Genomic DNA, 17,971 nt, shown 5'->3' on the forward strand with positions numbered 1-17,971 from the left:
ACACAAAGACACAACACATGCCAAGCATTAGGACTCATACGCCAATGTGAAAAGGTGGCTCTTTATATGGGATTTTAAAGAGTCAATGGAGGGGGAAGACCTAATAGAGAAAGGTAGACTATTCCAGAGCCTTGGGGCAGCACTGGAGAAAGCACTGTCACCTTTAGTTTTTAACCGGGACCGAGGAACCGACAGGGGCAATTGGTCAGAGGATCTGAGAGGCCTGGAGGTGGAATAGGGGCAAAGGAGGTCAGAAATATAATGTGGTGCCAAACCATGTAGTGCTTTAAAAACAAGTAATAAAACCTTATACTCTATTCTGTATTTGACAGGCAGCCAGTGAAGAGAGGCCAATATAGGGGAGGTGTGTGTCAACAGCCCTTGTCTTGTTTCTTTTGAGAGTTCTCTGCCTTTCCCGATGACGATGGATTTTGCATGTGTGTTGCCTCATATACCCCAATGAAACAGGAGGCTATGAAAGGCCGGGGTACAGTTGCTTAAGACTGAGGCGTGTTAATAATTGTGCTGCACATCATTTGGGGCAAACAAACATTACTTGTTAAACAAATCTCTTTGCTCTGACCGCTTGTATTAGTATAAAATAACAGAATATCCCCAGTTTTTGAGCGTACCATATACCGTACCTACAGGGCACTGTGATATCTATATAGAATCACCAGAACCTGACCACCGCACGCCAGATTAGGTTTGAAGCGCTGCTCCCTGTCTTTTCACAAGGGCAGCACGGGCCCCCAGACAAATCAGAGCACGCTTGGTTTGCCGGTGTGTGTGACTCCATGTAGGCGAAATGAACTCCCTTTCACAGGAGAGCTCCTCTGTCTCCCTGCGCTTTGCCTCACAGCGAGAAAGCCAACGCGGCGTGTACTGGCAAAATGCAAACAAAACGCGCAGCAAAGTGCCAGCAATGCCCTGCCACCGCACCCCTGGAGGGCCAAGCGGCGTGTGTCATTGTGATGTCGTCGTTGCCGTGGTGAGAGCAACCACGGGCCACTGCTGGGGATCGTTTAGCTTTATAAAATTGTATTTAATTGCACTGATTTGATTAAAATAGAACTAGATCGCCTGCCGAATGAACAAAATGTGCACTTATGTTCCAGTTACCTAGTATTCTCAAACCATAGTAGCTATACGTCTGTCATATAACAAGCAAATTCTTTCAACATACTTTCTGACATGACTGAACAACTCTTGTTCAAATGTGGCCATTCCTTTTAGTAAGTTTCTTGGCGATTCTGTTTTGAGTTCTGCATAGTTAGTACTTTGTTTGGTGAGTTCCTGAAATCTGAATCCTCTCTTTCTCCTCTCTCTCCTGCAGGACGTACAGTCAGAAGAAGGCTGCCATAGAGAAGGACTGTGCACAGGTACGTGCTGTTACTCTGTCCATTGGTACAGCGCCTCGGCCTGTGTCCTCTCAGTGAGTGGTGGTGCTCTGTCCGTACCATGTGACCCAAGACAGGGACGTATTTATTATTTTTGTCTCATGGTGCGAGGGGGGACTGTGGATGAGGGTGCACTATGTAAATGACATCATCTGCTTCCTCGCTGAGCCACTCCGCTTTTAGGCTGGCAGGAATTGTGATGACCTTCTCCGAATGATGTCATCTGATTGTTTGACTCGTCAGTGCTGTCTGTTTTTAGTGACAGTTTTTTTCTCATATTCCCGGCCTTATATATTATGTACTGAGTTGCCATTGTGGAACAGTAAACCCTCTGTAATGTGCAATGCAGTAGATTAGATCACCGATCATATTCAAATCAAGAAGCTCGCATTGAGTCATCCTTGGTTGTTCTTAACTAAGATAAAGCACTTGTACAAAAGCACATTTTCGCAGACTGTTTAATTCTGTGAAGGATCTGCCTGGATCTGAACAGGATGAAGGAGTGCTGTGTTCTGTAATTGCATTTACGCTGTGCTATGAGACCGTTGACACTGCAGTGTGCTATGAGCAGTGCTAAATTTGTTGCGGATCCTGGCGGAACAGGGTCCTGACAGGGACCTCTCGGTTTTGGACTGGCTGCGTCCTGGGGAACTTTTTACGTGGATCCTACAACTCTCAATGGAGAAGGAAAATGAAAAGGAAAATAAATATTAATTAAAATGTATGTTTGTGTCCATGACATTTGGCGGCACCCCCTGGTCCACAGTTGCTTCCCAGCCCTCCACCCCCCATCACCTGCCTTAGCGCTGCTTGTGGTGGGACCTCTGAGGCTCTTGGCTCACCTCCCTCAAACAGGCACTTTTTGTTCCAGCACCTCCTGATTTACAAATGAAGCGCTGGCAAGGAGAGACACAAGCTGTAGTGTGCTGTGGAGGGGCTGAGTGTGCGTCCTGCTTTAGATGGGTGTTGAGAAAGCGGTCAATTTTGTGTACTGTGAGAGTAATGTTGAGATCTAGGTATGCCGTGAGAATATTGAGATCGCAGTGTACTGTGTGTGAGTTATTGAGATCATAGGGTGCTATGTTATTGCCACAGATGAGTTAAGATTGCGTTTCGTGTGAGGAATATTCAGCGTCAGAAAGACAGCAGGCTGGGTGACTGTCATTTTGGCTGGCTGAGTCATGGTCAGCGCTCCCTCGAGGCAGGCCTGTTTTTGGGGGCTGGGCCTCCTTCGCGGCTGTGATGAAGAGAGCGCCCACTAGCGTGTTCAGATTACACGATCAGTTTCCAGGCAGAGCGTCGTCACGTGCAGACGAAGCTTCTCATTTCATACCTGCCGGAGAATTTTATCTGCTGTCACTGATTAATTACCTGTGCACCTGCCCTCACTAATGAACAAGCTACCCCTCGTTAGGTTTCATTTGTCAGAACGCGGTAACTCCAAAAACATTTCCTCGTCAGTCATGTTTTTATCTTCTTTTTAATTGTAACAAGATAAATTTTTTTCTAAGTGTATTGGTGAATGAAGAAAGGCAGAGTGTAGCGTGGGGGCTGGGGGAGCCAGTATAAGACCCCTCTCTCTTACTGGACATTTAGACTGTTTGTGTTGTCATAGCCCCCTTTCTCTCTGGTTAATCAGGTTTTCTCCTACACGGGTAGTCTGTACCGGCCATTAAAGAAGTGACAGAGCATTAACTTACAGTTGAAGTCAGTCTAATGTGCGCACATACGCACACGCACACACGCACACGCACACACACACAAAGCTGAACTGAGATAACCTGGGAAATGCACATCTTGTTTAAGGTTAGCTGAAGTAACCTGTGGAAGGGAAAGCTGGCTCACAGTGACTCCAGGAAAATGGCCGGTGTCCGAGCCTTCCCAGCGCCAGACTAACGCCAGGGCCTGGCCCTCTGTCCCTGCCCACTTCCTGTCATTCATGCCGCTTCGTGCTATGCTCAGAAGCCATGCTGTAATGGGGTATTTTTGAATGTATTGTGTCAAACGGCAGGCTATTCATTTAAGAACTGAAAAAAGACCAGAGCGATGACGTAGGAATCCGTTCTTGTAACATTGCCAAAAGTTGTTCTAAATTAATTTGAGCCCGCTCATAATTTAAACTGATGGGAGAGATTACACTTGGGTTTGACGCTTGTGGGGAAGTGGTTGTGGTCTGTCCAAAAAACCAAAAAAACCCTGTTTTCCCTGGCAAGGCTGCCCGGCGAGGCAAAGTGCCCGCTTTGCTGTTTAAATTTATTCCTACACAGTCCCCAGCAGTGACCCATTGTGAAAGGCATGTGGGTCGCCCACAGGTTAGCCTACTACACCACTGCTACACTGCTCCAGACTTCTGGGTCTGAACGCTATGCACAGATGTCTCTCACAAGCATCTGTAAACTTGTGAGTGTGTGTCTCTGGACAGTGCCAGTGTGTTTGAGTGTCTGTGTATGCGTGAGGGGCTGCGTGCTTGCGTGTCGATGCGCACGCGCATGCATTTCTCCTGCGTGTGTATGCGCATGCGCATGCATTTATGCATTGCCCGGGCAGGAAAGCTCACCTCTTCTCAGAGTTCTGATTCCAAGCTTAAGATAACATTGTTTGAATTATTGTGGCTCTAATGGACTTTTAAACAGGTGGGGCATAGTTTCTGCTGCATTGTATGATAATGCCAAGCTGCATCAAACCAGCGTGAAAAAGAAAAGATGTGATACCCAGTCCGGGTGAGATGGGACATGGCAAACGTCGCTCTGGCGGGGAGGCAGCTGGAGTCTCATTTCCATGTGCAAATTTATTTAAAGCGCGGAGAACAGTCACTCCGTTCAGCTCTCGGAAAGCTTTTAAATCCTCCCTCTCCCTCCCCGTCCCTGTCCTTCACACGCTCGCTCGCTTGCTCTCCTTCCTTCTCTGTCCTCTTTCATTTCTGCTCTCACCGTTCTCTCAAATTCAAATGAGCTCCACTGGCTTGACAATGAAAAGGTATCACGTTTCCAGAGGGCACAAGTAATGAAAACACATCCCTGATAATTGACAGTTGTAAAAACAATAATAATGATAATCAAAAGAATAACAACAGTTTATGTGTAATGCCCTCTGTTTCCTATTTGCTATCCCTTGGGCTGTGCATGTGGTCACAAAGATGACAGTCAGCAGTGCTAGGTTTCCCTCCAGAATACTGATGATTTACTCATTTAATTGAGCAATATGTCTTAAGATCTTGGTTAAAAACAGAGTTATCTTTAATGTGAAGGAGAGTACATCTCTGTCTCTATATAACACTCAACCTACTGTTGTCTTTCTCTCTTTTTCTTGCTCTCCTCTTTACTTGCTCCCTCTCCCCATCACTTTCTTCCACCTTTCTTCTCTTTCCTTTCTCTTTGTTGCCTTCCCGTTCATTCTCTCTCTCCCTACAAGCTTTTCTCTCTCCCGCCTTCACTGTGGCAGGCTAGCCACAAGGAAACGGGCTGAACAGATCCTCTGCCCTTGGCCCACCTTGAAGTTGCTTTTGCTGACAGTTATAGTCTGTGAACGGACCTCATGCCATACACACGCAAATACACAGACACAGACACACACAGTACTTCAGCTGGTCCCAGAGAGACAGAGACATAATTATGTCACATTATGCTTGTTGGACAAACAGCTTGTTTTTAAAATATTGTCGTCGACATTTGCCATCTCATTTTGGACTCTGTGCCCATGTCAGCGATTTAGAGAAATCCTGCTTTTACCCCCCTCTTTTTCTCTTTCTCTTGCTCTCTGTTGCTCTCTCTCTCTCTCCTTCTCCCCTTCTCCCCTTCTCTCCTCCAGATGTGCAGTCAGCCCGTTGTTTGTTTAATGACAGCACTTAAGAGAAGCTGCACAATTGCACAGCCTCACTCAGTATATTTCAAGGAATAAATGGTCTACATGCCTGGTATTGTGTTGTGTCCTGCCGTTTGTGGATTGTGTTGTATTGAGGCCTAATGAGTGATGTATAATGCTGGCTCTGACTCGCGCTCTTGGCTCAGGCTGTTTGGCACACATGGCCCCCTCTGCCAGATCTGCCAAATCAAAATGTCAGATGGAACCTTAAATGAATCCATTTCCCATCTGTGGCCAACAGTTTGGTGGATTTGGGAAGCGTTGAGTGCGATGGTGTTTTGGCATCTGTTTGGTTTATTCGAGAGATGATAACCTCTGTGCCAAATATGCACAGACCAAAAAGGGTCCCAGATGCACCCCAGATAATTCTGACCTCAAAGGTTATGACCTGCCTCTCTGATGGAGCATCATATGTTTGGACTTATCAGGGTGCTGTCTCGCCCTTTGTTCCTCTCCTGTCTTCATTCTGCCTGTTTTCTCTCCTTCTCCCTTCCTCTGTTCTCCCTCACACGTGCACTTTCTCCCCCCTTGTCTTCTCATCTCTCTTCCTCCCCAGTTCTTTCTCTGTGGTCTGCACAGCTGTTTGTGATCAGGATCATATCAACTGGCCGCCAGCACAGTGTCCTCAGTCTTCCTGCGCCGCCGCGTTCATCGCATTTCACACGCTGTTTACCGTCACACCGCGGCGAGGTTTCACTGGGCGCTCTCGCTGGCACATCGCAGGAATCTGGCCCGGCTTTAATGGTGTGTCACCAGTATTGGGCCCTTGCACTGGCACAGTGGTTCTAGGAGTCGGTGGGTGTGTCCTGGCAGCGTCATATGCCCCGCCCCCCAGTTGTAAAATGTTAAGTTCCTGAAGAAAAAAACCATGGAAACGCACAGAGCTGCCTTTCTCAGCGCTGCAGACTTGTAACATTTAGTCGGCATCGTCGAGCTCGGTTTAGCTGTAGCTTCTTCAGCTGCAGAAGGCCATGTTTGTTTGGCAGCTCTCACTCTCACATCATGCCCCCCTCCCCCCATCCTGAAAGCAGAGGGGCTTGAGCGCAGTTTTGCCTTTTTGCTCGTTTTAAGATCTTTTATCTTACTTGGCACGGCCGCGCGGTCTCTCGCACATGAGCTCACTGACGGCGCAGCTGTCCACACAAATAAACATTGTTTCTAGGCGTCCCGGTGAACAGAGCCGCTCTTGTTCCCGGGGAGGGCCGCAGGCTCCGGACCCTTGCCGGGGGCCAGGGAGAGCCCTGTTTGTTCAGCCGGGGGGCCCGCGCCGGCCCTCCGGCCAGCCGTCAAAGAAGGACGGCCGTCAATCACAAAAAGCAGAGGGCGTGTCACTGCGGCCCGTCCCCCAGCCACATCACCTGTGTGAGCTTTGCCAAGGGGGCATCGGAGTGAATGAACGTGTCTTTAAAAAAACCAGAGTACACGCCTCAGAAGTTAATATTTAGCATTCTGCTGAAACATATAGGCCTATTTCAGGAATAATTTCAAGGAAAGAATTCAGATTCTCAGCATCTCATAGCCCCCTATGCATTTGAGGCACTGCTTCTCAAGAGTATTTTAGACTTTTATTTTTATGTTTTTTTGTACATTTTAATTTCTGATTAATCTTATGTTTTTTTTTTGCACTTGGTGAGTCACTTGGTGTTGGTCTTGAGGACCCCTGGCTGACTTCAGTCCTTCCTATCCTGGCAGAACTGTGCCCCTCCATTGCAGACTCCTGGTCATAGGGCACCAGTGACATAGCTAAGACCCGGCCAGCGGTGTCTTATGGCATCGGATTCAGCTTGTACTCATGACGTGGCGCTTTACTGACTGAGCCATTCAGGAGCACCCGAACACGCCGTCTCAGAATTCTCGGTGTCTTTCTGATTTTCAGTAGTGTCTTTGGTATTCAGATCCTTCCTCAGAATAGTCATGTGGCCAGACCTTTCTCTGAGAGAAGAGAACAACTCAAATGAGAAAACGCCAGTCCCATGTGTGTGTGAATTTTCCTCACCACTGTGCGCTCGCCTGTTTTTGGCTGGCCCTTCCAGGACCACGTGTGGTTTCTGTCCGTTTCCAAACTACTGGACTCTATGACCATATGGGTGACTGAGAGAAATCTCGGTTTTGCCATCATTCTCTGTCTCTCTAAGAGGTGCAGTCTGCTGGCATTGCCTGGCAGATTTCCTCTGCCCACTGTGAGTAAGGGATTTCACTCGATGAGAAGTGTTCGGTTGCTCAAGGACGCGGCTCGACCAGGACGCTGCCAAAAGGACTGACCGTTAAAGGCTTCGGATGAGTCTGGATGAAATTAAGCCCCCAATTTGCAGTAAACGCTTCCAGATTTAGAGAGGAATTGCACAAGGATGGTGTGAATTCCTCTTGGCAGCCTGTGGATCTTTTGTTGAAAAACTTTTATTTACCGAGACATTTGCTGTGTTTGACTATTCAGTGTAATCACTAAATTGCATGGACTACGTTTACATTTGTTTGACTTACATGTGTTTGACTGTTGCAAAGACATGTTCAGACATTTCTTTGTAAAGAAATTGTATTCTTTGTATGTGCATGTGTGTGTTTGCGTGCGTGTTTTGCGTGTGTGTGTGTGGGTGCGTGTGTGTATTTGTCTGTGTTTGTCTGTGTCTGTGTTTTGCGCTGTCTGGGTCAGAATTGTTTTGGTGTTTTTTTAATTGTTGTTTTTCTCCTCGGGCTCTAAGAAGGTGAAGGGTTAAAGCCCAGATAGATGGATTTGTAATTGATGGCCTGATGGTTGGAGGTGGAGGGCTGTAGATGCTGAGGGATTAAAACGGCCAGGCGTTAGCCTACGAAAATCTGTCTGGAGCCACTGGAGGATCTGCAGCCATACCAGGCGGCCCTATACCGCCCCCCCCCCCCCCCCAAAAAAAGTCTTCCAACAACCTCCCCCATGCTCTCCTGCATCGGCCCCAGGCCTGTACTGCTGCTAAAGAACAGGGGAGGAGAGAGCGGGACAGCCAAGGAAGACAGGAGGAGAGAAAGAGGGACGGAGAGCAGAAGGGGGGCAGAGAGAGATTGAATAGAAGCAGAAATCATGAAGAGAGAAAATAAGGGAAATAAAAGGGAGGCTGAGGAACAGGGAGACGTAAAAGAGAAAATTAAAGCCCAGAGAGTGATGGAATAAAGAGGAGAGCAGCAGCGCAAGATGTTCATACAGAGAAAAAGATGGAGATAATGAGGAGGCGAAGAGACTGCGGCATCACAGCTTATTGTAATTGTTCTCATCTTTATTATTACTGTTTTATTTATTTAATTGGAACCCCCCTACATTATTATTGTTATTTATTATGCTTTTATCATTATTGATGTGTCTTGGCACCTAGTGTTTGTCATGCCAATAAAGCTGATTCATAGTTAATGGCTGCTGCTGCTTTGCTAGCTACTCTCCCTTTCTCTGACTCCTACACTTGTCAGTTCACCATTTGCTGCCTGTGTAATTAGATGACTGAATCACTGCATGGGTGAGTTATGAATGTTTTCTTAACGGTGTTTATCGTGAAGCTGAAGGCCCAGGCACAGGGCTAGCCACGGAGAGAGGTGGACCCACTGTATTGACGGTTCAGCTTGAATAGCTGTGACCTCTGACCCTCTGTTTGTAGGGTAGTTAGTCTGGGCTGTCAGTGTGTTGGTATGACTTCCGGAACTACGCTGTGTGCTGGTGTAGCGTGAGACAGAGGAGGAGGAGCATTGCTCTGTGTGATTCACACGGCCTTTGAAAACGTCACAGGCTTCCAGTGCTGCAATCATGGCCCCCTGTGGCTTGTTGGTTTTTTGGGAATTGGGAGCCCATAGATGTTAGGTGTTGGCTGTAGAGTTTCTATTATCAGTCACTAAGTTGCAATTTAGCCCATTTTCTGAGGTGCAGTAGCAGTCTTTTTGTGGCTTGGGTCACTGATGTGAACGGGGACGTTGGGAAATCAAGACTAAATGCACTCAGTTTCTTTCTCAGACACCCACACAGCCGCAGACACGCTCATGCTCTCTCACTCATATTAAAACCTAGGCTATTTATTTCACACTCTTTCTCACACAAACACCGCAGAAGCACTACGTCTCTCACACTCACTCGCACGCACACATGTACGCACACACACAGGCAGACCCACATGCACACACACACACATTCACACACACACACACACGCACACACATGCACGCACATGCACATATGCACATACGTGCACACACACGCGCGCGCGCACACGCACACACACACGCACACACACACACAACCAGCTGTCTTGGCTTTGCGGTGACAGGCCCGGCCCCGCGCTCGTCCTCCATGTTTACAGGCTGAGGGAAGGAGGGCATGATTGTTTCGAGATCATGGGACAAGGTGATGATCCCGGCTTTAGCTAAAGGAGATTGGAGTGGGGGCCCCCAGAAAGCACAGCACCAGCTGTCAGAGCCGGGGCCGAGGGAACACGCCATTAATGATCACTTCTGCTGCCGCTGCCGCCGACGCTGAGCGGGGTCGCCGCGTGGGGGGGGGGGGGGGGGGGGGGGGGATTGACGGCGAGTGACCGCGCTCTTCTAAAACCCTGTGATGCGCTGCCTCTCATTAACACCCGAGTACCGCCCTCTTAAAATCCCTGTCCCGGAGCCGAAGTGAGGAGGCTTCTCTCTGGGCGGTCTGCGCGTCTGTCACTCTCAGCGGATAGCGAATGGGTGTGACCCAGAGCTGTCGATGGACGGGGTTGGCTGCGTGGGTCGAGGATGACGCTGCGCAGGTCGTGGGCCTGGTTCATTCTTACCTGGCTCTGAGTATCAGGGCTGCTGTGCTTATAGCCCTGCTGGTGACAGGGGTCATGGTTTATAAGTGCAGCCTTGCTGACACTGCCCACAAATGCTGCGTATTATATTGTATGTTTATATGTTTGCAGCCGCGTGTGTGTTTTGCATTTGCATACGTGTGTGCGCGTGTGTCCATTTTTTAAATGATATTTGTGCTTGTCTTTGCGTATGTGTTTGCTCATTGTATGTGTGTTTGTATTTCACTGTCTGTGGCTGTCTCTTGCTTGTGTATCTTCTTGTATATTTGTACACGGTGTGTGTTTGTGTGTGTGTGTGTGTGTGTGTGTGTGTGTGTCCTTGTTTCACTGACTTCCTGTCTGTATGTCTGTCTGCCTGTGCTGCTCCACCCTGCAGTAGTCTCCCTCCCTGGGAAACCCCAGAGGAACAGGCAGTCAGCGTTTGGGGCTGACGTGTGCTGCTGGGTGGGGGGTGTCCCTGACCCCGTGCTTCCGCCTTGCCGTCCCGGTGTGGAATGTGCTTGCTGTCTGTGAGTAATTACGCCTCCCACAGCGGCTGGCCTCTCGTTAGGCACCAAAGCGGGGGCGGGAACGGGAGGAGGTCTCACTGCGCTGCGGGGGGGGCCCGTCCGGGGTGAGGACGCCCCTTCCTAGGGCGAGCGAGCTCAGCCCCTTTTCACACGCACACCTGGTGATTGGTCCTGTCCCAGCCAAACCTGACAGGGTTGTCTGAGTCGGGGGTGGGCTTTAGAGTCAAAAGAAATGGGGATAGCATGGGAGATTATATTTCAGGGGTTGTCGTGTCCTAAATTTGCAGCCCTTCTCGGTACTAGCATTTTGCCTTGCTGGCCTGCATATCCTGCTGCAGGCTGCTCGGAGGAGTGTCCCGGTCTTTCAGACAGCCCTCTCTGTGGCGGCCTTAATGGACCCTGCATTGCAGGGCAGGGGGAGCATTCTGCAGGCAGGCAGGCAACCTGCAGCACTCCACCGAGAGCCCGCCGCACCGCTAAGAAAAGCATTCCCTATTATCTTATTAAGATCTTAAAGCATCGCTTGAATCGAAACCTTATTATCGCTTGAAGTAAATGACACCGAAAGTCGAAGCTTTGATGGCCGTGCCTGTGCCGTACGTCTTTTTGTAAAACCCCTTTGTTAAGAGTAATGTGTTCAGTCATTATTTGAATGGGTTGTGTGTTAGGAAGGTGATTGCGTGGAGACGGGATTGCTGGCTGGTTCTCCTTCGTCCTTGGAGACCCCGGAACGCAGAGGTTGCTACGAGGGGAGGCGGAGATGAATAAAGAGAGGCGTCCGTTTCTTTTTTTACGACGGCTGCCGAGGAAAGCTATCGGGCTCGACCGAGAGTCTCGTCTTTGTGAAACTGTAGGGTCTGGACATTCCCCCCCCCCGTCCAAACTGCAGAAGTGACTCATGCTTCTCAGATAGGCCGGTATACCAAAAAAGGGAAAGCGGCGGATTTTCCCAGCGCCCGTGCCGTGAGCTGAGCGAGCCGGGGGCCATTCCACGCGTGACTTCACAGCGCTCTCACGGCGACGGGTCCCCGATCCTCCACAGTCGCGCGTGGTCTGTGAAGCGCGGGGCCGGGAGGCGGGAAGAGGACGGTGCGTTGATGTTGTGTGCACACGTGCATGCGCGTATGCGTAGCGCGTGAGCGTACATGCACATGTGCTCATGGGAATGTCTGTCTGGTTCTTTGAGTTATTTTACAGTGGCATAACTACTGATTATAATACATTCATTCGTGCAGCACATTTTCATACAGTGTATTGCAGCCAGAGGTGCTTCACAGTAAAAAAGAAATAAAATAAAATTTAAAAAGCACAATAAAAGCCTCGTTTACCCTTGAACACCCAGTTGAGACAACCCCCCTTGAGCTCTAGCGGAGTTGTGCAGATACTTCCCTGGATAGAAGTGCTTTCTGTTATTATGTGATGTAATGCAATGTAATACTGTCCTCTGCCAGCATGCTCGATGCTTTGCATGTTTATGGATGTGTGTTTAGAGTGCATTTGCATAAATGCGAAGTTGTGTCTGCTTAAGTGAATTTGTGTCTGTATGTGTGTCCTTGTCCATGTGTATGCGCGTGTGTGTGTGTGTGTGTGTGTGTGTGTGTGTGTGTGTGTGTGTGTGTGCTCGCGCATGCGTGCGTGTGTTAGTATTGTTGACATTCAGCCAGCCCTCCCAGCAGCCCCGCTCAGCCAGTGTACGGGGGCCACGGGCAGAGACGCTCATTTGACCTTTTACAAGGCAACAGCGTCCTGAAGCAACAGTCTGCACCCAGACCCCTCTGTTTGTGCCTCCCTCCCTCCCTCCCTCCGTTTGCTCTTCCACCCCCCCACGGGTCCTTCCCGCTCCCCTTCCTGGGAAAGTCTCGCGGAAAAGCCCTCATTTGCATAATCGTCTTTAGTGCTATTGTGGGCGGGATTTTTGTGAGGCGGCCGCCAGTGGCTGCCTGGCCACCTGTCCAGAACAAATCAAGCGGCCCTTTGTGGAGCCTGAGTAGCTTCTCCTCGCTCTCGTTTAGGTCCCCTCTAATGAATAAATTGATTAAATATGATAAAAAAAGGAATATCCATCACTCAATTAACGTGAGAATGCTGCGATGTTGTAATGGCCAGACGGACACACAGACGGACACACAGACGGACACACACGCACTCGTCTGGCGCGGGCCCGCTTCTCCTCTTCCTCTTTTGTGTCTGCGTGTGCCGCTTCAGTTGTCTTAGGCCCTTTTCTCTGCTCCCTCATTATCTTTCTGGATGCTGATTTTTGGTTTTGGCCTTCTTTTGAGAGCTGTGGGGGGGGGTTGTGTGTGTGTGTGTGTGTGTGTGTAAGAGCGAGTATGTTCCATAATTGCACCCTCCTGCTTGACATCTTTGTAAGTCTGTCTCTGTGTGTGCCAGTGTTCTTCCCTGCACGTGTCTCTGAAAGTAAGGGTGTGTGTGCGTGTGTGTGTGCTCTGCATGCGCGTGTGTATGCATGCATGCATACATGTGTGTGCGTGTCTGTGGATGTGCGTGTGTGTGTATGTAATGTATGTGTGTGCGCATCTATGTGGATGTGTGTGTGAGAGAGTGTGTCTGTGTGGGTGTGTGTACATGCGTATGTGTGTGCGTCTGTGAAAGTGTGTGTATGCTTGTCTGTGTGGGTGTGTGTGAGAGTGTGTGTCTGTCGGTGTTCTGTATTTCTGGCTCTCACTTACATAGCCCTATACTGCCTTTTGTGTCTCATGGTCCTCATGAATATTAAAAAGACTGGAGTGTGGGAATGAAAAATACTGGAGTCAAAAATGGAGAGAGAGAGCGGGAGAGAGTGCAGGAGCGAGAGAGCTGGAGAAAGTGAAGGAGGGAGAGTTAGGGAGAAAGAGAGGGAGTAGGAGGGAGTGAGGGAGAGAAAGTAATAGAGAGTGACAGAGAGAGTGGGAGAGAGTGACAGAGAGAGAGAGTGGGAGAGGGTGACAGAGAGTGAACTGAAGTGAGTGAAAGTGGGAGGGAGAGAGTGAGGGAGAAAGAATGTGGGAGAGAGTGAGGGAGAGTGGGAGGGAATGAGGGAGAGAGAGCGCAGGAGGGAGTGAGGGAGAGTGAGGGAGAGAGACAGTGACAGAGAGAGAGTGGGAGAGAGATCCACACTGGATCCAGTCTCGCCTTCCTGCCTAGCCCCGCACAGCTTTCTCAAAGCATCACACTGCTTTAAGAGCACCCAGCATTTTAAAGTACCCAGCGCTCTGAAGTACCCAGCACTCTGAAATACCCAGCGCTCTGAAGTACCCAGCACTCTGAAATACCCAGCGCTCTGAAGTACCCAGCACTCTGAAATACCCAGCGCTCTGAAGTACCCAGCGCTCTGAAATACCCAGCGCTCTGAAGTACCCAGCGCTCTGAAATACCCAGCGCTCTGAAGTACCCAGCGCTCTGAAATACCCAGCGCTCTGAAGTACCCAGCACTCTGAAATACCCAGCGCTCTGAAGTACCCAGCACTCTGAAATACCCAGCGCTCTGAAGTACCCAGCGCTCTGAAATACCCAGCGCTCTGAAGTGCCCAGCGCTCTGAAGTACCCAGCGCTCTGAAATACCCAGCGCTCTGAAGTGCCCAGCACTCTAAACCCCCTCAGCCGGATCCCCAGGACACAGCGGAGGTGAGGGAAACACTGATATGATGCAATCTGCACCGTGGCTTACCCAACTCTCCGTTCCTCGCACCCTTGGGCAGACCTCCTGGGAATCGGGAGGAGGCGGGAGGGGGATCGGCCCTCTCTGATCCGCTTCCTTTGGCTCCCAGTACAGAGGACCAGGGGCTCAAATCCAGGATGGGGTGACACCAATGCCCTTTGTGGAGTGCTTGTTTTATAGGGACATAAATAATAATTATAATACATTTATTTTTGTAGCACCTTCTCACACAGTGAATTGCAACCCGAGGTGCTTCACACTAAAAAGAAATGAGCGGTAAAAACCTTGTTTACCCTTGACCTCTCGGCCCGGTTGAGTTGTCCCGCTGAGCTGTAACTCAGGCTGAATGGTTTCAGTGGGTAGCCCACTTGGATGAATGGATCGCAGGTCCCATTGCTCGCAGTGCAGACACCTCCCTGGATAAAAGGGCCTGCTGTTATTACATGATGTAATGTAATGCAATACTGTCCTCAGCCAGCATGCTCAGTGCTGTGCGGTGCGTTCCAGTCACGCACGCGGTTACAGCATCAGGGACAGGCTGTCTCTCATTTAGAGCTCCGCCCCCTGACCCTCTGCATGACCGATCCAGCGTCGGGTCCCGATAAAGCATCTGTCAGACAATTACCGGGGGGGGGGGGGGACCGCGCTCCATCGCTGCCATCGCGGTTCTCGCGCCCGGGTCAGACCCCGCCCTGCAGCTCGGGGTCAGGGGCGGGGAGATGGGGCTCCTCCGCGGCGGGCCGCCGGGCCGCGCTGGCTCCGGTCCAGGTGCTTTACGGCGTGACATCACCGCGGGCGTGTAACAGCCCGTGAAACGCCGGAGCGGGGGCCCGCTGGGGCGGAGACACACCCTCTGCGCACGGGACGGTGACGCCCAACAGTCAGATCCACCGCCGCCCTTTGGGGACCGGCCCCACCCACTCCCTTTATGAGGGCCTGGGGACGGCGCTGATGAGGCTAAGAGGCCACGCTTTTATTAGCTTGTCTCCGTCGGGACAGGCACACCGCTCTCACATTCTCATCAGAGGAGTGAAGTCCTCAAAGTCCTGCCATGTCTTTCCTCCACCCATGAAGCCAGCCGAGTTCACTTAGTAGTTTCTCCTGGCTGCAGAATTGTGCTGATTAGCAATTCCAGATGATTGGAACAAAATACTGGACTGGACTTTTACTTTCTGAACCTGGATTTCCCATCTCTGATGCTCATACCTGAGGTCACAGGAAAGCAGAGGGAAAGTGCGCGTGCACAGCTGGGAGAAACGAGCCGTGATGTCACACAGGGGACAGACAGGGGTCTGTGTCCCGCCCCCCCATAGGCCAGCCACGCGGAGACCAGCACAGGAGGCACCCGTGGCTGTCAGTTTTCCCCAGAAGCCCCCTCCCCTCATCTTCCCGTCCCTCAGTGGGGGTGGGGCTCGGAAGAGGCGGCGCCCCTATTCCCAGGTTGGGGATGCCCGGGGAGGGGTGACTGGGGGGTGGGGGTGGGGCAGGAACCCCCTTTCTTTGTTGAAGTGTCAGGTCGCTGACCTCCCGCCCCTCATTGGAGCATGTGATCAGAGCATGTTGGGGAAGACTCGTATCGGGGGCGGGTCCAGCTGGAAGCGAGGCCTGCAAGAAGGGAGGGTGTGCGGAGGAAGGGTTGCCGTGGAATCGGTGGTGTCGTGTGTGGGAGACTGGGTGAGTGGGGGACTGCTGACTGGGAGATTTTTGTAAGGGGCGGATACTGAATCAGAATGCGGGAGGTTTCGGTTTGTGTGTGTGGGGGGAGGGCAAGGGGGTCAAGGGGTGAGAAGGTGGTGTTTTTGGAAGGGAGGAGGGTCGTCTTGAGGCCACATGACACACAGTGGAATATTTGAAACGAATGATATCACTCGGACTGGACCTGCCGGAACCTTCTATAACAGTGTTTGTTTAAAAAAATGGTCGCTGTGTGATTGATGAGGTCATTTTGCTTCCTGTTGCATTGTGTCCTAGACTCCAGCTGCGTGTGAAGCATTTCCTACATCACTTCTTTTGTCATTGTCTTCAGTGTCTGATGCTGAAAAAACGCTGTAATAGTCAGACTGACAGAATTAATGGCTGTAGTATTGATTTCGTGCTACACAATGGGTCCTCCCGTCCAGCAGTGTTTTTTATTGCTGCTGTAGCGACAGCAGGGACTACATACTCATACAGAATGTGCCGGAACGTTCTGAAGGCCATTGGTCTGAGAGGATTTTTCTCCATTCTCAGTCACCTGAGGTTGCTGTTCTGCGTGTTCAGTCATTTTCTGTTGTCAGTGACCTCTCCGCTCCGTGTTACTCCCAGAGCCCCCACCCATTCTCCCATAAGCCCCTGCCACTGCAGAAAAACAGACTGTTTTGATAAACTGTTTTGAGTCCAATGCAGTTGCATAATAGAGACTGATGTATGCTTTTATTACCATCTGCAGGAAATAACTCTCTCTTATGTAGCCGCATTGGGCGATGCAAATATCCTGCATTTGTAACGCCAGTTACCTGTGCAGCATAGGACAGCAATACCAACCCGGAGTGCTAACTCCATGTTAGCGCCCAGGCTGCTCCAGAGCCGGTTTGAGATGGCAGTGCTGCCCTGTCCCCCCCTGGTGAGGTCACTGGGCGCCCGTCCGGAGGAGGCAGGGGCGCGTGTATGTGGGCCGCGGGGTTAAAGGTCCGGGTTGGGAAGAGCGGCGAGTCCGCCAGGCAGGCCCCGAGTCAGCAGGGGGGTCCCGCGGCCATAATTAGAGGAGATAGACCGGGGAGTCTGCCCCCGGCGTCCCCCAAACCCACAGCCCCGCGGTCGCAGGGAACACGTGAGCGGACAAACAACATATGTCACACAGAGACAGCGTGCTGTGGGACGAACCCCCCCATTGCCCCTCCTCTCAGAAATGAAAAGCAGGGCAGCTCTCTGTGGGATGGGCCGGACCCTGTGCCAGTGCTCAAGTGAAAACAAACCCAGGCAGAGCCTCCTGTTCCACGCTTCCAGGCTCGTCGTTTCGGGTGAATTCCACCCCTTCCCTTTCTCTTTTTTTCTCCCCGCTCTGTGTCTGGTTAAGTCTGGCCGGCGGGAGCCGGGCTAATGGATCCCAGCCGCACGCCGCTAACGCGCTCCAGACCCAGACCTGGGCGTGGCGCGGCGCTGGCGTGACTCGGCCCTCGCACGGGCTCCCCTTTCCTGCGCGCGGCACGCGACCGGGCGGGGCACGGGGTTCCGCACGGGTCCTCCCGACTCGGCACCCCGCTGTCAAACCCAAACGCCCGCTCATAAAGAGCAGGGGACGTAGCGGCACCCACAGTCCCCTCTCAGGTGAAGGAGGCTGGGTTTGGAACGTGCGTGCCCGTACCGTGAATGCAGTGTGCGGCCTTGGATGACATCATCGTTCGGACTGGCGGGGAGAGGGATGGCGTGTCCCTCCATGCCCTCTGCCCTCTGCCCTGCCCTGCGCTGCCCTCTTGTGCGCTGGCATTGCGATCGCCACCCCCGCTGCCGTTCCCCGGGCGTTCCAGAGAGACGGGGCGAGCCGCGCTCTGGAACCCTCATTATGCTGGTGCCAGCTGAATGTGGTCATTATGCCCGGGGCCGCTCTGTCCTGGGCCGGAAGGTTCTGGAAACGGAGCCGCCACGCAGAGAGCACAATGAGGGGCCTGTGTGACCGCAGCTATGAGCCGTTGGGTTGGCAAACTGTTATCACACTCCCACTCGGCCTCAGTCTCTGTCCTACCTCCACCTGTCTGTCTGCGTTTGTTTACTGTG

General features: G+C 51.3%; 1 protein-coding gene across 2 annotated transcripts in view; it reads left to right on the plus strand.

Moving 5' to 3' along the window:
- Nucleotides 1-17,971, plus strand: part of LOC118209623 (F-BAR and double SH3 domains protein 2-like) — a 75,459-nt gene that overhangs the window by 15,409 nt on the left and 42,079 nt on the right. For both annotated transcript variants that reach the window (XM_035385133.1, XM_035385134.1), the window contains exon 3: nt 1,337-1,382. In XM_035385133.1, the coding sequence (XP_035241024.1) occupies nt 1,337-1,382 (46 nt within the window). The remainder of the gene's footprint in view (nt 1-1,336; nt 1,383-17,971) is intronic.

Source organism: Anguilla anguilla, chromosome 12, assembly GCF_013347855.1.
Source record: "Anguilla anguilla isolate fAngAng1 chromosome 12, fAngAng1.pri, whole genome shotgun sequence".
In the NCBI taxonomy this organism is placed as follows: domain Eukaryota; kingdom Metazoa; phylum Chordata; class Actinopteri; order Anguilliformes; family Anguillidae; genus Anguilla; species Anguilla anguilla.